Raw genomic sequence first — 24,437 nt, 5'->3', positions numbered from 1 at the left:
AAAAAAAAAAACTACTTAGTTTCATATGGAACCAAAAAAGAGCTGGCATTGCCAAGAGAATCCTAAGCAAAAAGAACAAAGCTGGAGGCATCATGCTACCTGATCTCAAACTACACTACAAGGCTACAGCATTGAAAACAGCATGGTACTGGTACCAAAGAAGATATATAGACCAATGAAACAGGACGGAACAGAGGCTTCAGAAATAATGCCACACATCTACAACCATCTGATCTTTGACAAACCTGACAATAACAAGAAATAGGGAAAGAATTCTCTATTTAATAAATGGTGTTGGGAAAACTGGCTAGCCATATGTAGAAAGCTGAAACTGGATCCCTTCCTTACACCTTATACAAAAATTAATTTAAGATGGATTAAAGATTTAAATGTTAGACCCAAAACCATAAAAACCCTAGAAGAAAACCTAGGCAATACCTTTCAGGACACAGGCATGGGCAAGGGCTTCACAACTAAAACACGAAAAGCAATGGCTATAAAAGCCAAAATTGACAAATTGTATCTAATAAAACTAAAAAGCTTCTGCACAGCAAAAAACAATGACAACAACAACAACAACAAAACTATCATCAGAGTGAACCGGCAACCTAGAGAATGGGAGAAAAAATTTTTGCAATCTATCTGTCTGACAAAGGGCTAATATCCAGAATGTACAAAGAACTTAAACAAGTTTACAAGAAAAAAACAAGCAACCACATCAAAATTTGGGCAAGGTATATGAACAGATACTTCTCAAAAGTAGATGTTTATGCAGCCAACAGACATATGAAAAAATGCTCATCATCACTGGTCATTAAAGAAATGCAAATCAAAACCACAATGAAATGCCTTCTCACGCCAGTTAGAATAGCGATCATTAAAAAGTCGGGAAACAACAGAGACTGGAGAGGTTGTGGAAAAATAGGAATGCTTTTACATTCTTGGGGGAGTGTAAATTAGTTCAACCATTGTGGAAGACGGTGTGGTGATTCCTCAAGGATCTAGAACTAGAAATACCATTTGACCCAGCAATCTCATTACTGGGCATATACCCGAAGGATTATAAGTCATTCTACAATAGAGACACATAAACACGTACGTTTATTGAGCCCCTACTAACAATAACAAAGACTTGGAACCAGTACAAATGTCCATCAATAATAGACTGGATTAAGAAAATATGGCACATGTACACCATGGAATACTATGCAGCCATAAAAAAGGATGAGTTTACGTCCTTTGCAGGGACGTGGATGAAGCCGGATACCATAATTCTCAGCAAACTATCACAAGATCGAAAACCAAACACCGCATGTTCTCTCATAAGTGGGAGCTGAACAATGAGGACACATGGGCACAGGGAAGGGAACATCACACACCGGGGGCTGTTAGGGGGTGGTGGGCTAGGTGAGGGATAACATTAGAAGAAATACTTAATGTAGGTGACGGGTTGATGGGTGCAGCAAACCACCATGGCACGTGTATAGCTATGTAACAAAACTCCCCATTCTGCACATGTAACCCCAAACCTAAAGGATAATAATAGTAATAAAGAATAACAACAAAAAAAGAAAAGCTTATTTACCACAATCAAGTAGGCTATATTGCTGGGATGTAAGTTCGGTTCAACATATGCAAATCAATAAATATGATTCATCACATAAACAGAACTATAGACAAAACCAAGTAATTATCTCAATAGATGGAGAACAGGCTTTCAGTACAATTAAACATTCCTTCATGTTAAAAGTTCTCAGCAAACAAGATTTGGAAGGAACATTACTTCAAAATAATGAGAGTCACTTATGACAAGCTCACAGCCAACATCATACTGAATGGGCAAAAGCTGAAAGCATTTCCCATAAGAGCTGGCACAAGACATTGACTCCCTCTCTGGCCACTCCTATTTTACATAGTATTGGGAGTTCTAGCCAGGGCAATCAAGCAAGAGAATAAAATCATAGCATCCAAATAGATAGCAAGGAAGTCAATCTATAAAATATTGCTGAAAGAAATTAAAGACAGCTGAATAATTGAGGACTTATGTAAGAATGTGTATATGTATATATCATATTCATGATTGGAAGACCCCACTTTGAAAAAAATGTCAGCTCTCCCCAAACTGGTCTATAGATTCAATGGAATCCTAATAAAAATCTAAGCAGATCTTTTTTTTTTTTTTTTTTTTTTTCTCCTGTAGTGTGATTATAACATTCTTAGCATGGATATACTAAGAATCTGAAATATCAAAAAACAGCCTGTAATAGAAGAAACAAAGTGACTGGGCTTTCACTTTTTTCACCTTTTGACTTTAATTAAAAAACCTTATCATCAACCAAAAAAAAAAAAAAAAATCCAATTAGAAAATGAACAGAAGACATGAAAAGATTTGTCACCAAAATGAATGTATAGATGTCATACAAGCTTATGAAACTGTATTAGCCACTAGGGAAATGCAAATTTAAACTATGTTAAGCTATTGCATTACACCTATCAGAATGGCTAAAAAAAAAAAAAAAAATAGTGATGGTAAGAAATGCTGCTGAGCATGCAGAGAAACTGGATGACATATATTGCTGGTGGCATAAAATGGCATAGCCACTTTACAAGATTATTTGGAAGTTTCAAAAAAAAAAAGCTAAAAATGAATCTACCATATGACCCAGCAATTGCACTCTTAGGTATTTATCTTAGAGAAATTAATACCTTTGTTCACATAAAAAGTTGTACATGAATGTTTACAGCAGCTGTATTTATAATAACCAAAAGATGTAAATGAATAAAAACCTTACAGATACCCTTCAATAGTGAAAAGGTTAAACAAATCATGGCACATCCATGTAATGGAATACTATGTAACAATGAAAAATAAACGATTATTGATACACATACAACCTGGATAAATCTTCAGTGATTGTGCAGAGTGACAGAAACAAATCCCAATTGGTTACAATACTGTATGATTTGTTTTATATGACATTCTTGAAATGAAATCATAGAAATGGAGAACAGATTGGTGGTAGCCATAGAATAGCGAGGGGATTGGGCAGGGGCGTGGACATAAAAGGACAACATGAGAGATCTGTGTTGTGAAGAAAATGTTCTATATTAGCTCTAGTATTCTCATTATGACATTGTACTTATTTGGAGGATGTTACCATTGGGGGAAAATGAGTAAAGGGCACCTGGAATCTCTCTGTATTATTTCTTACAGCCTCATGTAAATCTACAATTATCTCAAAATAAAAAGTTTAATTAAAATAATGTATGCAAAATAAGTTTATTTGGTGTTGGACATGGTCAAAAGTTTATCATTTCCTATTAATTCACCTATTTTGTTACACTTATTAAGAGACACCCACTTTTGCCTACTTTAAGCACAAGTTTATAGTTACTAAGACATACATTTGTTTTTATATTAGTTAATATTTGGGAAAGGGTAACAAGAAATTTGATTTACATAGTTGTATATGTGCATGCGTGCATCCTCAGGTATAAGTTCATATTTTCATTATGAGTGTATGTCTTTTTATGTGTTTTTTAAACTTTTATTTTAGGTTTAGTGGTATATGTATAGGTTTGATATACTGGTAAATTGCATGTCATGGAGGTTTGGTGTGCAGATTATTTTGCCGTCCAGGCAATTTGCATAGTACCAATCAGGTAATTTTTTGGTCCTCAGTCTCCTCTCCCTCCACCTTCAAGAAGGCTGTGGTGTCTGTTTTTCCCTTCTTTGTGGCCATATGTCCTCATTGTTTAGTTCCCACTCATAAGTGAGAACATGCAGTATTTGGTTTTCTGTTCCTGTGATAGTTTACTTAGGATAAGGGCCTCCAGCTCCATCCATGTTTCTTCAAAGGACATTATCTCATCCCTGTTTATGGCTGTGTAGTATTCCATGGTGTATATGTACCACATTTTTGTTATCTAGTCTACTGTTGATGGGCATTTCGGTTGATTACGTGTCTTTGCTATTGTGAATAGGGCTGCAAAGAACACACATATGCATGTGATTTTGTGGTAGAACAATTTATATTCCTTTGGGTGTATACCCAATAATGGGATTGCTTGGTCAAATGGTAATTCTTTCAGTTCTTTGAGAAATAAACAAAATGCCTTCCACAATAGTTGAACAAATTTATACTGCCTATAGCAGTGTATAAGCTTTCCGTTTTCTGTACAACCTCACCAGCATGTGTTATTTTTTGACATTTTAATAATAGCCATTCTGACTATGTGAGATGGTATCTCATCGTGGTTTTGATTTACATTTCTCTGACGATTAGTGATGATGAGCATTTTTTTATGTTTTTTGACCACTTTCATGTCTTCTTTTCAGAAGTGTCTGTTTATGTTTCTTGCTCACTTTTTAATGGGGTTATTTGTTTATTGCTTGTTGATTTAAGTTTCTTAGAGATTGTGGATATTAGATCTTTGTTGAATGTGTGTGAATATTTTATCCCATTCTGTAGGTTATCTGTTTACTCTGTTGATGGTTTCATTCTTTCTGTGTGGGTTGATGTTCCTTCAACTGTGGTGTAATATGAGTATAATTAGTTGACTTCTTTTCTGAATGTTTTCAGCAGTCTAAGCGTTTTTGCAGGGTCTTTATTTGTAGCTTAGTTCTTGTCCTTTGTTTCACTGGGGGATATATTAACAGTATTTTCGGTGTTGAAATTTGGTTGTAATCCACTAGATGGTGCTTAAGTGTAATGGCTAATAGGTATGCTCTTGCTTTGCTTAGCCGTGTGACTCCCCTGTATTTCCTCATGATTGCCACCAAATTTTTCTTTTACTGTTCTGAAAGTGTAGGCTCCTCTCCCACTACAGTGCTGTCTGTAGACCTCTGTTTGGCACTAGTGAGCTGTACAGCACAACCTTGTGGCTAGCTCATCTTTATTTTCCTTCCCCACTTTGGAGGCAGCAGGGGATGAGACCTTGGTATTGGCTATGGCAGAGGGTCTTTCCCGTGTCTTTTGGTGCTCTACCCTAGAGAAATGCAGAGTGGATACCAACTGGTGCAATCAGTCAAGGGTGGGGCAGCTGCGTTGTTGGCCCAAGCCATGGGGACCTGCCTGGTGATGAGAAGGGGATTGTGGAGTGAACAGACCAGCCTCTTCTCCTTACGGTGGCTGTGGCTTGCTGGAGGTGTGGTTAAAGCACTCTGAGTCTTTGCTTCTTTCCCAGTCTGAGGGCAGCAAGGGCACTACCATTGCAGTGGCAGGGGCAGAAAAGCTTTTGGTTGTCTCTGGGAGCTCCATCTCAGAAAAAACACAGTCACTGCTACTGGGGATGTTCAGCCAGTGGGTGAAGCAACTGTGCTGCTGGCCTGAGGTGGGGACCCCGCTTGGTGAAGAGTGGGGGTTCGAGGGATAACAGGGAGGAGAGAGTGGGCTCTTCTTTGTGTGGTGACTGTGTCTTGCTAGAAACGTGAGTAAAGCCCTCAGGATCTTTGTTTCTTCTTCAATCTGCGGGCAGCAGGGGAAGAATCACTGCAATGGCAGTGGCAGAGGGGCTGTCAGTTGCCTCTGGGAGCCCTTCCCCAGGGAAATACAAAGCCACTAGCAGAGGGAGTGCTCAGCCAAGGGTGGGACGTCTGTGTAGACCCAGGCTTGCGGCCCTGCTTGGTGAAGAGTGTGGGGTGGCCTACATGGAAGAGAGACTGCGCTTCTCTCTGTGTGGTGGCTGCAGCGTGCTGGAGGCTCCAGTGTAGCAACTCGACCTTTTGTTTTATTCCCTGGCCTGAGTGCAGCAGGGCAGTACCACTGCAGCTGCAATGGCAGAGAAGCTGTGGGTTGTCTCTCGGATTTCCTCCTCAGAAACGCAGAGCTGCTACCCAGTGAAGTGTTTAGGTGGAAGCAGAGTGATTGTGCTTGGGGCCAAGGTCAAGAGGCACTGCTCATTGAAGAGTAGCGGAGGTGGGACACACGTGAAAACAGTCTTGCCGCCTTTCCTTTAAGGTGACTGCACTGTGCTGTGGGTTTGCATCAGTCCCCAACTTCTATACTACCTCCAGATCCTGTTGAGAACATGGGCGAGGAAAAACGTCAGCTTGCCTGCTCCCTCTGTGAGCTCTGTCCCAGGAAAGTGCAGAGCTGCTTCCAGCCTGAGAACTCAGGCAGGGCTGGGATAGCTTTGTTAATGCCCCAGGCTAACGGGCCTTATCCTGCGGTGTGCCCCAGAGGAAAGCCTGCAATCTGTTCCTACTCTGCCTTGTGGATTCGGCCCCTTTCCTGAGGGCCTGCGGGGAACCTGACCTGCCCTGTTGCTGGAGCTGCAGCCACTGGTGCCAGGGTCCCCGGGGATTCAAGGATCCTGGGACTCCATGCATGCTCCAGCGGTGGCTTTGCCCAGACTCCACGTAGCTCTCCGTGTCAGTCTGGAGTCCCCAGTGCAGCATAGTGGTGGGAGTCACGGGGAACTTCCTGAGCGCACGATGCAAAGGTCCATGTCAGAAGTGTGGGTCCCCAGGGACTCTCACTCACTCACCATTTCTCAGCGGTGGGGGGACTCCCCCTGGCTCTGTGCCACTCCCGGGTGGGCAGCATCTTGTCTCACTCTTCTCCATGGGTCGCGCTGTTTCCCCAATGAAGCCCAAAGTGTCCACTTGGATGTTCTGGTTGAAGAGGTAGTGTCCACACACGACTTTTCTCTCTCAGAGCAGCTGCACACTAGCTGCTTCTAGTCAGCCATCTTAGTCCCCTTCTAGGTATATTCATTGATATGGGTGTATATTTCCATATGCATGTATAGTTGTGTTTATCTACGTGGGTTGTAGTGGGTTGAGTGCTTTGCACATCTGTCTGAGAGGGCATACTGTCACGAGTTATCAAACAAATTATGATGGCTCTATTCATTCATCTATGAATTAAATCAACATTATTTGAGCACCTACTCTGTTCTAGGCTCTGGTGGTATAGAGAAGACAGAGTCCTTGCCTTAAGAAATTACCATGCTTTTGGGGAGGGGAATATTTAATTACAGTGCAGTGTATTGAGTACAATGATAGGGTAAAATGATAGGGTAAAACACATTGTGGTGTAGAAAAGAAAAAGGAAGTGAATCTAATCAGACTAGGACTCCAATAGTCAGAAAAAAGCTTCCCAAAAATTGATGTCTGAGTTAAATCTTGAGATTTGAATAGTTGTGTATGTTTCAGAGGGGCAGCAAGAGGGAGACTGAAAGTGGATACCAGATATAGGACTATTATACAGTATATGTGGTTAAGGGCAGTGTCTTCAAGGTGTAGAGAATGTGCAAGCACCTCTGGGAGTAGACAGTTGATACATTGGAGTGAGGAAAATACTAGGACTTTAATAAATTCTGTCCTTCAATTATATTTTTTTGTTCTACAATATACATTTTATATGAATCTAGTAGCATATAATCTTAATATATGTGTTAACACAGTACAATATGGTGAATAAGTAAATAAATGCAAATAAAAGCAGTTGCAGTTTGGAGACCACTGTTTTAGGAAATTGCAAGTAGTTTGATATAGTCGGAGCAAGGGTGTGTGTGTGTGTGTGTGTGTGAAGAAATGGCAGGAGGTAAATCCAAGGGAGCCAGCAATCATCATGCCTTCAATCACCATGACTCCATGCTAGAATCTATCTACACAGTAGAAAAATTTCTGCAAATAAAATCAGAAAAGAGGGACAATATAGGTGAATTGTGAATTGACAGTTGAGAAAATACACTGAAGACAATAACACAAAGGTAAAATTTTGTAGACTTGTTTGCATAAGCATTTAAAATGTCTTTGTTTAAACATAACTTTTAATGATAGAAAATCAACATATAAGGCATATACTAACAAAATTAAAACCCTTTCTATATTAAAAACTTTTAAAAATTAGCTTTAAAAGGATAAAAACCTGCAAAAATATGTAAAAAATTATGAATCAATAAAAACAGATATTTTAAAAAGCTATAGAAACTCAAAAGTCAATTAAAAATGTATGGTAGACATGAATAGGCAATATACAATAAAACAGATATAAATGTCCTATAAGCATGTGAAAAATGTGTTCATTATTACTCTAAATCAAATAAATATAAAAACAATGAAGATCACTTTTTAACCTATGAAATTGGTAAACAGGATAATACCTAGTTTCATGAGGGTATGAAAGACAGGTCAAATACATACAATATGAATAGGAGCATAAATTACTTTACCAGAAAAAATAAAATTGAATTTTAGTGAGTGATTTTGAAAGAGGGTGGATTGAAGGCAGCATAGTACCAATTGGGCAAGTACTACATAATAATAGCAGTGATAATAATAATACTGGTAATGACAATGGAGATTAGAGAACAGGTTGCAGACATAGTAAGGATGTAAGATCTATAGTGTTAACTGAAGTTTGGGAAGAAGTCAAGGATAACTCCTGAGAATCCACCTTTGATTTTTAAATAGATGGTGATTTACATAAATGCTCCCTGACTTTGTTAAAGAGATTGCGTGCACACACACACACATAGTTATTACATAGTATTTCACTTTTGCTTTTTCCCTTTTGGGATAAAAGGTGATTTCTCCTGTCTCTTTTATTTATAGTCAGAAAAATGGACAGTGTCCCGTTTCTTTGCCCAGTGCAAATGAATATAAAACACTATGATGTACTAGAAAGGAACTGTCAAAAGTTTTACACACACACTTGGTACTGGCATAAAGCCAGACTATTACACCGATGAAACAGAATGCAGCACGGGTAAAAACTCTTGCATGCACAGTCAAATGAAAAGTTATTTTTACACCATTTATTGCAGCATTATTCACAAAAGCCAATAGGTGAAAGCAACCCAAACTTCCCTCACCAAACGAATGGATAAATATAATTTGGAATATAAAAATAACAGAATAAGCTTAGGCACGGTGACTCATGCCTGTAATCCCAGCACTTTGGGAGGCCAGGGCAGGAGGATCACCTGAGGTCAGGAGCTCAAGACCAGCCTGGCCAACATGGCAAAACCTCTACTAAAAATACAAAAATTAGCTGGCGTGGTGGTGGGTGCTTATAATCCCAGTTACTTGGAAGGCTGAGGCAGGAGAATCGCTTGAACCCAGGAGGCAAAAGTTGCAGTGAGCCAGGATGGCGCCACTGCACTCCAGTGGCACTCCAGCCTGGGTGACAGAATGAGACACCGTCTCAAACAAAACAAAACAAAACAAGACCAAAAAAAAAAAAAAAAAAAACAAAAAAAAACCCCGGAATATTACTCGGCTTTTTAAAAGCAGGAAATTTAACATCTATTTTAAAGATAAATCTTGACTTATAAATGTAATTAAGTCCATCACAAAAAGTATGAATCCACTTATACGAGTTATCTAAAGTAGTTACACTTTTAAAAAGAGAATATAGAATGGCATTTGTAAAGGGCCAGTCAATGGGAAAAACAAGTAGTCGATTCATATATAGTATGTATTCATTTTGCAAGATAAAAATGTTCTGGTGATATGTTGCCAACAATGTCAGTATACTTAACATGATCTAACTATTAATATAAAATTAAAATATTTAAGATTGTAAGAAAAACCAGAAGCTTTACATCCACATGTGATTTAATCTTCATAACACCATATGACAGCTGTTATTCTACTTTACAAATGAGAAAACACACTCAGGGACATTAAGTGATTTGTACAAGGTCAAAAATATAATGAGTGCTGGATCTAGGATTTGGATTCAGGTCTGTCTGGTCAGTGCCCAATCAGTGAGCATTCTTTGTACCTCAGGCTCACATATTGGTCATGTACAACTTAAATAAAGTAACAAAACTTAGGCAAAGGAAATATTTTCATTTTGACAAAACCTTTCTCTGGTAAAGAAGCTTCACTCAGCTACAGGTTTTGCTCAGAACTTTAATGGAGCCTAGATTATGACAACCTGCTTTATCAGCTTTGTTTACTGGATCTGCTAGATATACCTGTCATGATTAACCTGCTTTCTACCAGGTGCTTGAATTAGGCTAGAAGTGTTGTGATGACACTGTCAGTATCAACGTAAGTTTTGAAGGTGAAAAGACAGTGACCTGGATGACTTCGTCATTTCACCTGCCCAAGACCTTAAATGCCAAGCTTGAATCTCTATCTTCAACACTCATTTCATAATCACATGCCTTCAACCAACAAACCTGTATCGATTTCACATCAAGCCCTATGTTATGCTCTGGCAATACAAAGAAGAATTAGAATGAACCTGTTCTTCAAGGAGTTTATATCTAGATGGGGCATAGACACAAAAACCTAACACATAACAAAGGGTTGTAAGTGCTATGATTTTGTTAATCTATGGAGTGCAGAGTTACAAAAGAGTGGCATCACACTCAGTTGTAAGTTCAGGGAAGACTTCCTGGAGGAGGTGGTACTTGTCCTGAACTAGATGAAGAGCTTGGGAAAGCAGATGCAAAGATAAGGAGGGAAGAGAGATCTTTCGGATAGTTGTTTGTCAGGAGAGATGGAAGGGGTTAGGGATGAAGCATAGAGTTTTTCAGACACCAGTCATGATACTCGAATGCCAGACAAAGTAGATGGGTCTTGAACTTGTGGAAAATGGAGAATTATTGCGGAGTTATTGGCAGGGGAATAATATTGTCAGATTTACGTATTAGAAAGAACACACTATAAATAAAGACAGGGTGATCAGCTAGATTATTTGTAGAAGTTCATGTAAATGTCAGTGAGATCTGAGCCAGACTGAGCTGAGAGGGAAGGGCTGGATTCTCTCATGAGAATGAGAGAAATGGAAGAATCTGAGGTGATTCTAGATTTTTGGCATGGCTGACTGGGTGGATGAAAATTCCATTTGTAAACCTGTAGGGGCAGCAGTTTGGGGGAGAAAAGGATGAGTTTTGGATTTGTTGAATTTGAACGATCTGGAAGACGTTCCCATGGAGATGTCAAAAAGGCATTTCAAGTGTCCAGTTTAGGAGACAGATGGGCTGAAGATTTGATGTTCATCAGTACTACCTGTTAGTGATCTTATAAAGATTAAATAATATGCATATGGAAAATATGTATATGCTTGCCATTTAGTTGTTTGTTGAACATACTGAATATTTGCATACAAAGGTATACTTACAACACTTTTTTTTTTTTTTTTTTTTTTTTTTTTGAGACGGAGTCTCACTGTGTCTCCCAGGCTGGAGTGCAGTGGCGCGATCTCGGCTCACTGCAAGCTCCGCCCCCCGGGTTCACGCCATTCTCCCGCCTCAGCCTCCCAAGTAGCTGGGACTACAGGCGCCCGCTACCGCGCCCGGCTAGTTTTTTGTATTTTTAGTAGAGACGGGGTTTCACCATGTTAGCCAGGATAGTCTCGATCTCCTGACCTTGTGATCCACCCGCCTCGGCCTCCCAAAGTGCTGGGATTACAGGCTTGAGCCACCGCGCCCGGCCAACAACACTTTTTAAATAAGCACAACTGAAACAAAGTATAACAACTACCACTTATACTATTTACCATACATTGTGCTAAATGTTTTATTTATTATCTAGTGTTTGTGGTAACCCTTTGATATTGAAGTAGTTATTCCCATTTTTTTCTTATGAGTAAACTGACTAGGAGATATAGTGTAAGTTGGCCAGGGCTACGCAGTAGCAGAACTGGGGAATGCCAAGGCCAGTGTTCTTTCTTATGATTCACTTTCTGTCTTGGGTTACAACAGCACTAACAACAGGTAGCATTGCACACAGGCAGTTGCTGAGAAGGCTCCGCCCCCATCTCTGGCTAGGAGCCCTGCAGGTGATGATAAACAAGCTCCTGTGGAATTGTGGGTAGACACTGGACTTGTAAACTAAAGGCTTCATAAGTACCTCTTTGCTTAGTATTTTGCTCGTCCTTTCCCCAGGGTGCACGTAACCCTCAAGCACTAGGACCGTGCGGAATCCAGGCTACGATGGCACCTTCATTTACCGCCCGCATTCAATTGTTCCTTTTGCGGGCGCTAGGCTTTCTCATAGGCTTAGTAGGTCGAGCAGCTTTAGTCTTAAGGGGCCCAAAGTTTGCCTCAAAGACCCCACCGCCTGTGACTGAACCATTGCTTCTGCTTTCGGGGATGCAGCTGGCCAAGCTGATCCGACAGAGAAAGGTGAGAGTGTAATTCAGAAGAGGCTGGAGGGACAGGTATTTTAGCGGGATCCAGGAAGCTTAGTGGTGGCGGTGGTTGCGGTTTCCTTTCCATTCTCTACTAGGGCGACTTGACTTAGGAGAGGCATTTATTGGGAATGAAGGGAGACTTCTGGGTGTTGTAGTACGTTTATTTTTACCAAGGACATTTACTGTGGGCATGGGTTGGTACCCTCATAGTCCTTCCTATCCATTTGTCCTATTTGTGCATAATTACTGTGTGTGTGGGGTAAACCAGGTGTGAGTTCTCAGTCATGGAAAGTCAGTCTCTCTTTTTCCCTCTCCCTCCCCCTTTCTCTCTCTGTATTCCTCCCTCTCTCACAGGCCCCAGACCTACCTGCTGCTTACGATTCAACCAAGTCTTTTAAAAATTGATTTAAAATGAAAGTAGTACTTGGTCTAGGATAGTAAAAGGTGTGTCTACCAAATATTTAGTGCATAGTATATGTGAAATACTCTGCCTGGGTACTTAAACATATTCTATTTCACGGATGCAGTTATATAGGTAATATTCATATTTTATGCATAAGAAAATTGAAGTAAAATGATTTGCACAAAAATTATTGAAAGTTCTAAATTAAAAAAAATTAAGCAGCTCATTCGTTTTCTCTAGAGTTGTGCAGGTAGGACTATTCATCTCTGTCGTATAAATGTTTGGTTACCTAGAGATCTTGAGCTACAGTCTAGTATTGTTTATTTATACTCCGCTTGTTTTCATCTCTCTGCTGTTTCATTTGTTTTTCGTCATTGTTTTATTTCTGGAATCTACAATACTACTTAACAAAGAAGAGGCATGCAGCAAATACTTCCTGAGTATCTCAGTATGTGTTCCTGACTGTATGAATTAATAATATTTGTATTACACTCCTGGTTACCTTTCAAAGACCTATCCTATCTTCTTGCCGTATCCCCTCCCCAGCCTCTACCCACCCATGCATGCTTTTCTAACTTTCTAACAGTTAGGGAGGCAATGGGATGTATTAGGTTGGTGCAAAAGTAATTGCGATTTTTGTAATTGAGATTTTGACATTAATTTTAATGGCAAAAATCACGATTACTTTTGCACCAACCTAATAGTAGAAAGATGATCTATTTCAAATTTTGGACTGTCTGTCCATGGCTGTGTGACCTTGTGCCACAACAATTGCAGATAATACATATCAAGCACCTGGCACATAGGAGATTGTGTAACATAATGATTAGAAGGATGGACTCTAGAGTCAGACTGCCTGGGTTCAGAAATCCTAGCTTTTCTACAATCTAGCTCTGTGATCTTAAAAACATTTCTTTTCTTTTTTTTTTTCTGAGACGGAGTCTCGCTCTGTCGCCCAGGCTGGAGTGCAGTGGTGCGATCTCGGCTCACTGCAACCTCCGCCTCCTGGGTTCAGGCCATTCTCCTGCCTCAGCCTCCCAAGTAGCTGGGACTATAGGCACCCACCACCACGCCCGGATAATTTTTTGTATTTTTAATAGAGACAGGTTTTCACCGTGTTAGCCAGGATGGTATCAATCTCCTGACTTCGTGATCCACCCGCCTCGACCTCCCAAAGTGTTGGGATGACAGGCGTGAGCCACCGCGCCCGGCCTTAAAAACATTTCTTAACCTTTTGTGTATCTGATATTCTTTAAGAAAAATGAATTTGATAATAGAATCTACCTTTTAGAGTTGTTGTGATGAATTAAATGAATTCATATATGTAAAACTTATGGAACATTGTCTGGCATACTAGTCCTATGTAAATATTAACTATTACTATTATTACTATCATCAGGTTTTTGGTAACTAGCCATTTTTTATTCATGATTGCCCATGAGAAGAGATAATCTAGATATAGTTTATCTAGATTTATAAAAATATTCTGAAGGGGAGAAGTGGAGTGCATACAAAGTTTTGTTTATCCCTTAGTTTCTGCCTTTTTTACACATGGAAATATTATTACTGCAAAACAACTAAATTTATTAAACACCTACCATGTGCCACTTGATAAGGCAAATATTTTACTTAGATTTTTGTAAATTGAATCTTCGTAATGACATTTTGAGGTACATGTAATTATCATCATCTTACAGAAAAGGAAAATAAAGTTTAGAGCTTTCTAATAGCTTGTCCAATGCCACACAGCTAGAAAGTGGTAGAGCCAGGTGAATCTTACTCAATTTTTGTTGACACTTTATGGAAGAGTATGCTTCCTGATAACGATCTCTGATTGAACAGTCAGTTTCCTGTGAGTCAGTGTCTACTGTCTTTATGCTTGCTTTTGTATCTCTATATGGTTACTCTTCTATTATTCAGAATTCAGTCTACCACTATGTCATCTGAACCTCCACAGCCTCAGTTGGTATCCAAGGTTGGGCCTTGCCAAAAATATATCAACTTATGGCCACCACCATACATAGCCTGGTCATTGTTTTCGCACATTTGGATATTTGATTTTGTTGATGATCTGAAAGTCAATAAAGTTTTGAAACCATAAGTCCCACTCTTTATTCATCTCCTTTGTTAGGAGACAAAGGTGGAAAGAGGCTTCATTGCATGATCTTTTTTACTTTCAGATTTTTGAAACATGTGTTCATGTTACCTATTTATAATAAATATAATCAATACTTTAGAAAATTAGAAAAAAATTATTTTCAGTGTTTAGATAAGTAATAAAAAATATCACTAGTTCTTCCTTTAGTCTGTCCATACAGAGAAATATGGTACAGTCATTAATAAGTATGAAGTTGATCTAAAGGAACAGATATGTAAATAGTTCTGAATTATGTTAAGTGGTAAAAATATAAGGTACTGAACAATGAATATGATATGATTCCTTTTGTGTGAAGGAGGGAGACAGCTGAAGAGAGGGGAGAAGGGAATAAGGGAGTGAGGGAGGGAAAGAGAGAGAGAGTGAGAAGCTTTCACTTTTCATTTGTACTTTTCTGTAGTGAGTGAATTTTCTAACCATGTACCTAGTCTTCATTTCTCTTACGACAGCAAGGTTCATTTGGAAAAAGCAAACAAAAATATCCAGGCTCAGCTATGTGGCTTTGGTTAGGTCACTTAACCTCAGTGAGCCTCAACTGCTTCATCTGTAAAATGGGGATAATATTACATGTGTTACTAGGAGGAGTTAATGACATAATGTATATAAAGTTCTTGGCATATAATAAGTATTCAGCAAATGGCAATTATGGTCATGTTAACTTCTACTTCTAATCCCTGCCTTTTTTTTTTTTTTTTTTTTTTTTTGTCACGTTCTGCATGCTACAAACTCAATTAGGGTAGCAGTGGCAGTTGAAGATCTTTGGGGTTGTGTACGTTGATGGAGTGACCAGGTGCTAGACATCAGCTTGACAATCCAGGCTCTTAATGTATATAACCAGCTGTGTATACACTAGACTATTGAGTTATGGTGGCTGAAATCTCTGTCTGTGGATGCATTTAACAAACATTTACTGAAAACCTACTAGATGCATAATTCTAAAGGACAAGTAGAGTTAATCCAAATGAAAAAATACATATAACTTTCTTTTATAATTTTGTAAATCTCCCCTGTATCTATGGTTGCATCTTTTTTTTTTTTCATTCTTAATATTAACCATTTTTCTGCACACACTCTCTCTCCATCATGCTTGTTGCAGTTTATCCGTTTGATAGGTATTTAAAAGTTAGTTCATCTTTTTATACTGGTTTTGTTGTTACTGTTCCTATTTTATTTCTGTTATTAAATTTTATCTTGATTTTGTTATTCTTTAAAAAATTTCTTTATTTTTCTGTTATTTTAAGTTGAATACCTTGTATGTTGTCTTACTTTTTATTTTTATAAATAAAAATATATTAGGACAATTTTAGCCATATTCAATAGATTTGATAAAAAATGTTCCTCTTTTTGTGAATTTACTGATAATTTGCCATTTTAGTTTTGTTTACCTCTTAGATCCATTGATTATATGGAAAAATGTTTTTGAAATAGTTAAGCCTTCTAAATATCACCGTTTAATTTTGGGTTTCTAATATTTCTGGATAATTTGTCAAATTGACTAAGAAATTCTCTAAAATCTTTTGGGATTTAAGATCTGCTTTGTGTGACATGATTATTTTTTGTTAATGATTGATGAATAAAGAGCATATTCTTGATGGAGTAAAAATTCTCCCTCACTATGCATTTGAGCATGTTGGTTGTATTATTAAATTCTCAGATATATCCTCACTTTTTACTCCTTGGTCTGTCAGTCTCTGAGAGAGCTATATTGTTTGCTACTGTACTTATACATCTGGTCAACTTCTCTTTGTATTTGTAGTATATGCTTCACGTATTTGCCTGCTTTATTAATTCAGAAAAGTATACAACTGTTATAGCATCCTCATATATCATACCGTTTTAGGATTTAGTTTTAAAATTTGCTTTCTCTGATATTAATGATACCACCTCTGCTTTCTTGTTGTTTGTTTTCACCTAGTATATCTTTGCCTAACTCTTTGTTTTCAATCTTTCATTGTCTTTTTGTTCCAGATGAATTTCATATAAACATTGTATAGCTGAGCTTTTTTTTAAAACCAAATTTAATGTTTTTGCCCTCTGGCAGGGGAATTCAGTCCTTCACACTTATTATGTAATTGGTTTAATCCTTTTCACTTGATGTAATGTTTATAATTTACCAAACTTGCTTTTTTCTTTCCTTTCCTTCTTTTTTTCTATCTTGATCTGATTTCTTTTTAATTATTTTTCTCTCCTCATTACTTGGGGGTTCTGTTTGGCTTTGCAGTTTTCTAATGTTCATTGTGTCATGTCTAAGAATTAACATTAAAACTACAATTGTATATAATAATTAAATAATAATCTTGTAGCACCCACCCAGGATGTTTTCCTTGTCTTATCCCTCCTCACATGCTTAACTTAAGACCTTTGGTTTAGGGTTGGTAAATTTAGCAAACAAAAGTACAGTATGCTTAGCTAAATTTAAATTTAAGATAAATGACATATAGATTTCAGTATAATCATCCCCATGCAATAATTGGGACATACTTATACTAAAAATTACTCTCTATTAATTTGAAATTCAAATTTAACTTGATTTCATGTGTTTCATCTGGAAACCCTACATTTACGTCCTTTTATGTCTCCACTCCGCAACTCTTGGTTTTGCAGAGATGATCTTAAACTGTTAAGTTTCAGGGTATTACTGAAACGATATCTATTTTTTCATTGATTATTTACTAGAACAAAATATTTGCTAGTTTAGTATATATACATAATATCTCAGAACTCCAATTTATATTTAATTTCAGCAGAGTTTATTCCTTTTGTCCCTACTTATTGTTTGGAACTTTCTTATACTGGTATATTTCTGACATCTTACCTCCAAAATAGACATCTTATACCTCCTCAGCCTCATATTTTGCCTCATGGGGGACTACACTGGGTAATTCACTGAAAGTGTCTCAAAAAATGATTAATGTACGCAGGAATCTTTCAGGAAATACTTGCTGAATGAATTGTTTAGTGAATAAATGGCTGCTAACTAAAGTATTGTATTTTGCAGGTGAAATGTATAGATGTTGTTCAGGCTTATATCAACAGAATCAAGGACGTGAACCCAATGATCAATGGAATTGTCAAGTACAGGTGAGCATTTCCACTCTCTCAAGGAGTCATTTATGTTCGTTTTTGTTCTACTTCTGTGGTCATGCTACCTTAGCATATTTCCTAGATTGTTCTTTCTCTGTTTCCTTCCCTTGTTCTCACTGGGAACTTCTCTGACTTCTAATTTCAGTATTTTGTCCTTTGTTGAGAGTTTATGATTATTTGTCTGCATCCTCCTCCTATTAACTGTAAGATCCTTGACGGAAAGGACTAAAAATTATTGTTTTTGCATATCCAGCATCCAGAACAAGGCCTAAAGTTTGGTAGACATCATTGAACGTTTACTGAATAGATTAATATTTGGTAGTGAGTCTGATAGGAGAACCCCTCCCCCCACACACACGCACACTTTTTCCAACGTGTATTTAGCATAGTAGATAGTATTTTATATAGTTGTCATATATGTTACTTCTGTGTCTCTATTGCTAAGTAAACACTTCTCAGCAGCTGTGAGGTATTAGAGGGCCAAAAACTTGGATTATTCTCTTTGTAATATTCTGTTTAACGGGTACCACAGTTCATCTTAGCACACTGTGACATAGGGTGCCATTGTGTAGATCTCAGCCGTTCATGTACCATCTTTAGGATTTTTGTCTTGTTTGCACATCAGCTCTGTTGTTGTTAATATACTTATTAAAATTGAGTCACTTATTCTAACTTAATCATTTTAAAATGAAACTTTGTATCACTATGCATATTAAAAACCTATCATTTAACATGGATGGCTAATGTAAATAAAAACTAGCTAATATTATGAAATTATAGACCTTCAAAATATTTTAATGAAATATAATTTCATTAAAAACTGCATCAAATGAATTTGTATCATAAGAGATACTTTATACATGTTTTCTCATTTGATCATCTCAACAGCATTTCAAAAAAAGTATGTGACAGAGTCATGATTCAAGAATATAGATATGTGACTCCAAGCTTATATAACAGAACTATGGGGTGGTTCTATGTTTCAGGGGGTCCTGGTTTGTCTCTCTCTTCTATGAACCAACTTTTACCTGAAATGTAATTTGGGGGTACTTTTTGGGCAGAGTGTATCTTTAAACATTTGAGAGATATTCGATTATTTAAATTTTCTGTTGCCTTTTAAAAAGGAGTTCCGAGGAAGGGGGTCAGTTGTTGCAGAGCTTGTTTTTGTGTATGAGGACATACGTAAAAATCTGAGAGAAAATCAGATTTGTGACCTTGTTGAAAATAATGAGTTTGGGCTACTACTAGGAGACTGGAGAGGGTGCTTGTGGTAAATGGGGGGAGCATGGCAGGACAGTGACTGTCAGGGGATTGGAGATTTGAAGAGAGAGAAAACGTGACTGCTTTGAAGAGAGAGACCTTAGGTGAAATAAAAAAAGTGTTCAGAAATAATTTTATGAAGTTCATGCATGCTCTGTGTGACATCTGTGCTTTTTTCCTCCCTCCTGTAAAGGGCCCCCAAATGGTCTTACTGTCCTGATAATAGTGTTTTTATTTTACTAGAAATTTAAAACATTGGCATTAAGATGAAAAATATGTGTACAGCACCTAGTATAGAACCTTACATCAATCCCTCAGGGTTAGCTCTTTTATTGTTATGGTTGTTATTACAACATGAGCTCAATAAATAGAGCTGTCCTTATGATTATACACAGTTCTATTGCATTGTTATTCCTGTTTGCTTGGCACTAAAACTGACTGTCAAGGCAGTTCAATGATTAAAATCACACAGCTATGAAATAGTAGGAGGATATGTGAACTTTAATTATGCTGACTTCTAGCTTTGTCTTTCTTTGGCTTCCAGCTTTGTGTCTGTGATAGACTGATGAGAAAATATTCACTGCTTTTTTATCTTATTCCCAAACCTGTTCTTCCATCCAGTCACACAAGCAAGATACCCCTAGACTCTACCTTCTTCCTTCCTTTCCCAAATCTATCTTCTAACTCTAATTAGTCAACAAATTTTACTGGCTCTTCTTTATTTATCATCATGTCAAACTTGTTTTGCTTCATATCCTATCCTAATCATACAGAACTACTCTATTTTTCCTGATCCACTTATGCTCTCTATCATCTGCATAACTTTGCACATGTTATTACTTTTGCCTGGAACACTTTCTCTTTCCCCACCTCTCCTTTATTTGGCTTAGTTAATTTTTTTAGGACTCAGTCTGGTTCTCAATTTTATATTATCTAATCATCTCAGTCTCTGTAAGATTTCTACTCTGAGCTCCCAGAGCACATTGTGCTCATGTCACTTTTGTATCATGCAGGGCCCAGAAACCACACTATTTTAACAAAGAATTTAATATAGGGAATTGGTAGAATAGATGTTTAAGGACTGAAAAAACAAACAAAAAAAGTAGCACTGAAGTAACACCGAGAGGATGACTGCAGGAAACAGTAAAGTGAGGAAACACCCTAGGTATGAGGGAACAAAGGGAAGAAATTGGGATTATCATAATCTAGGCTTTCAAAGGAAATGCCTGCAGAGCTGAGACCAAGACATCTGTGAAAAGGGTGTTACCTGGCTGCTGCTTCTACCTCAGAAACTTTGAAAAGGGACCTCATATTCAGAGCTGTAGTTCAGAATTCTGAGAAGCAGCTGCCAGCTGACTGGCGCCGGTATTTCTGAGGGAGTGTGATGAGACTGATTCTAGATTGTGGGAATAAATAGGAAACTGGAATCAACTACTGTGGCTTGGATGAAAGGCTATTGTTGAAACAATGGTGTCAGGAACAGCAAGCAAACTGGAAGAAACAAACCCCTTCACCTCTTTTCTTTCCTCCTAGTCTTTATCTAGCACCCATATTTGAAGGATCCAAGAGGGCACAAATTATCAAAGGAAAGTTTAGTTTTCTGAGTCCCATCATAAAGTGGCATATAGAATACTTGTTTGAGGGCTGAGAGATAATAGTATAAAAACTGGTTCAACATTGCATAGTCATTGTGGTCTTGATTGTCTCACCCACCAGATTGTGAGTTCCTCAGTGGCATGGACTGTGTCTTTTTCATCTTATTGTCTTCAGTGTCTAGAACATGAACTGATATTTAGCATTTCTTCAGTAAGTAATGATTTAATATACCTGTGTTTAGACAATGTTTGTTTTGGAGGTCCTGAATGCAGTTTCGTCTTATGCTCCGCAACCTGTTGGCTTCTTATATCTTCCTGGATTATGATTTGTTGTTCACTGTTTTTCTTGCTTGCCTGGAAAAGTACAAATTTGTTACTACTTTTAGACTTTGCTCCCTGGAGCATCTATTGTCATGCATTTAATGCAATAGATATATTCTTCCCAATCTTTGAATGACATAGAAAATGGTCAAGGCAAACTTTCTGGGAGCCTTAGAGTCCATAGATGTCAAGACGCAAAATACACACTTACAGAATCACATAGACCTGGGACACAATTCTTCCTCTGTTAGTTATTGTATGAACTTAGGCATGTTTTTGAATCTCTCTGAATCTTTGTTTTATTCTTTCTAAAGGGGAAAATAATATGGACGCTCAAAATTTATAGTTTTACTAATTTAAATGCTTGAAAACACTTTCATTCATTTATCCCACAAATGGCTATTGAATGCTTACTATATGCCTGGTAGTGTGCTAGGTGTTGAAGATATAAAGATAAACACAACAGTCCCTGACTTCTTTCAGCTCCCAGTCTGGTGGTTGAAGCATGCGAATAACCATTATTTACTGCACAGTGGAATTAGTGCTCTGATAGGGGAAGAAAAGAGTACTGTGGGAGCATGGAGAAGGTTACTGATCCAAGACTGGAGAGGTTTCAGAAAAGGCTTTCTGGAGAAAGTGATATTATGTGTTGCTTTCCACTGAAAAGCTATCCAAGGGGTAGAATCCTCCTTGGATTTCACTCCCCTACCACTGGCTGTACTCGAATCACCGAGCAAGTGCAGAATTTCAAGATATATAGATTTTTTTAAAACTCTCTCAGACCTCAATAAGTCTTTCACTCAACCCACATTGGCCAACCTATGTATCATCTGGTGTCATAGCCACCCTTAGGCCTCATCCTCTGTTTGTCTCCATAGAAGCAAGGGTAAGGATTTTTGGCTGAGGTGCCTTGTTTCAGCTTGGCTGAAACTATGGGGATTTCCTTGGTCTCAGGAGTCCAGTGCTGCCCTGTGGCACTGAGGCCACGTATAAGGATATCCAATTTCCTTTATGCCTTTATCAACCTTCCCTTGGAAGTTCTCTGCTTGTGCTGATTGTGTGTGGCTGAAGTTTGGGCAATGCTAACGAAGGGGATTTCAAGACCTTAGGAAAGTGTACACAGTTAAGGCACTACCTTTTCTCCATCCTTCGAACGAACAGGACTGGGGAGCCTGACTGCCCTGCCCCACCTGGTTGGGAAACTCCTGTGAGGCAAGTGTTGCAGGACCCCTGTCTTACATCAACAAATATTGTGCCAGTAAGTGGTGCTGATAACATCAGCATTGGTAGGACTTGTTGAAGAAATAGCTGCTGCAGTTCTTCTCATTTTTTTTTCTGGTATAGAGACTTGTAACCCATTTCCTAAATTTCATCTTGCCACTTCCCTAAGCTCTGTGGTTTGGGCGACATGGCTTTGGCTTAATCTTCTGTAATTCTAATCCTTTGATTTTCCTGACAGGAATTTTGTTGACTGTCAGGAGAACCGGATGATATTAGTAATGATGATAGTGATAGCTGACATTTACTGAGTGGCTCTTCTGTGCTAGGTACTGTGTGTATGCATTGTCACATTTAAATAACAAAGCATGTAGATGCTATTGTTACCACCATTTTATAGCTGGAGAAACAGTTTAGTAAGTTGTCACTTGCAAGGTTATATAACCACCTCAGATCAGTCTTTCTCCAAAGCCTGGAATTTGACCATTCTGCTACACTGCTTTTTGGATAGCCAGGTTCTTTGCATTTGTAAGAGACCAGATTGCAACATTCTCAGATTAATACTTTGCTGTGCCTAATTCGCTAACAAAACTGTCTCATTTTTTTTTTAAACATAAGTAAGCTTCTAAAAAATGTAGTCAATACTTATTTTTCTGAATCCTTACCGCTTATTTACACCTACACTCGCTGAAATCTAGCTTCTGTTCCGACCACTCAATTAAAAATAACCTGCTGGCTGGGTGCTGTGGCTCACACCTGTAATTCCAGCACTTTGGGAGGCTGAGGAGGGCAGATTACCTGAGGTCAGGAGTTCGAGACCAGCTTGGCCAACATGGTGAAACTCCATCTCTACTAAAAATACAAAAATTAGCCGGGTATGGTGGTACATGCCTGTAATCCCAGCTACTCAGGAGGCCAAGGAAGGAGAATTGCTTGAGCCCGGGAGGCGGAGGTTGCAGTGAGTCGAGATCGTGCCACTGCACTCCAGTCTGGCCGACAGAGAAAGACTCTGTCTGAAAAACAAAACAAAACAAAACAAACAAACCAAACAATCAAACAAAATAGCCTGCTAACTCTATCAGTTTGGGTTGTTTCTACTGCAAATAACAGAAAGCCCAATTCAAAATGACTGAAAGCAATAGGGAAAATATACTATCGCACAAACCAGTAAGTCTTTCGGTAGGTTAGCTCTAGAATTGATTGACTCAGCAGCTGAAAAATGTCATCATTAACCTGTTTTCAGTCTTTTGCCTTGGACTCCTAGTTTGTCAGCCTTATTAGACTAGGTCTTCTCATTGTCATAAGATGGATGCTATGCCTTATGTCTCAAGAGCCAAAATTGTGACCAGATACCACTGGCAAACCAATTTTTGGCAAGGTGAATAACATCACTGTGATAGCACTAAACAAATAAATCACACACTTAAGGTTAGAGATTGGGCCTATTTTCTGTGAGGCATATGGCAGTACAATAAAGAAAGTTGCCTGAAAAATTGAAGTTATGTTTATAAAGGGAAAAAGTTTTGTTTATAAAAGGAAAAAGTGAATTTTGGATAGGCAGCCAACAATGTCTGCAACTCTTGACAATATGACTTTGGGTGAGTCCTTAAGCTCTCTTTATCTCAGTTTCCTCATAACCATAATGAAGCAACTGTTAGGTACCTAATGTTATTATTGTGAGGATGGAGCAACTTAATGAATTTAAAACACAATGATTGGCACATAAAACAGACTCGGTATTGGTTCATGTTGCTCTTATTATCAAAATGATAATTGCTCTGTTCTTGAAGTCATTGCTACCTTTTGCTTCTAGACAGTGCTCTTCTATTATTTTATTATTTAACTCTTACACATCTAAATACATTTTATTCTTCCTTAAGGTATGATTCTGTAATTTTGTGTGTGTGTGTGCGTGTATGTGTATAATAGTTCATGTATATAGTTATAAATATTCTTAGCCTTGGTCTTCTATGACTTCAAATATCATTTGAACACTGATAATTCCTGGAACTTTGTCTGCAGCCCAGACTTTTCCTCTAAGATCAATTCCTTTTTTTTTTTAAATTTTTTAAAATTTTACTTTATTTTATTTATTTATTTATTTATTATTATTATTATTATTTTTTTTTTTTATTTTTTTATTTTTAAAATTTATTTATTATTATTATACTGTAAGTTGTAGGGTACATGTGCATAATGTGAAGGTTTGTTACATATGTATACTTGTGCCTTGTTGGTGTGCTGCACCCATCAACTCGTCATTTACATCAGGTATAACTCCCAATGCAATCCCTCCCCCC

General features: G+C 38.0%; 1 protein-coding gene across 3 annotated transcripts in view; it reads left to right on the top strand.

Annotated features, from left to right (window-relative positions):
* Positions 1-11,653: 11,653 nt before the first annotated feature.
* The window catches only part of FAAH2 (fatty acid amide hydrolase 2), a 228,966-nt gene continuing 216,182 nt past the window's right edge, over positions 11,654-24,437 (top strand). For all 3 annotated transcript variants that reach the window (XM_025372131.1, XM_025372129.1, XM_025372128.1), the window contains exons 1-2: positions 11,654-12,093; positions 17,658-17,740. In XM_025372131.1, coding sequence (XP_025227916.1) covers positions 11,902-12,093; positions 17,658-17,740 — 275 coding nt within the window. In that variant the 5' untranslated portion in view covers positions 11,654-11,901. The remainder of the gene's footprint in view (positions 12,094-17,657; positions 17,741-24,437) is intronic.

Source organism: Theropithecus gelada, chromosome X (assembly GCF_003255815.1).
Source record: "Theropithecus gelada isolate Dixy chromosome X, Tgel_1.0, whole genome shotgun sequence".
Lineage (NCBI taxonomy): Eukaryota > Metazoa > Chordata > Mammalia > Primates > Cercopithecidae > Theropithecus > Theropithecus gelada.
The sequence above is the reverse complement of the archived record's forward strand: the minus strand, read 5'-3'. Positions and strand labels throughout refer to the sequence as shown.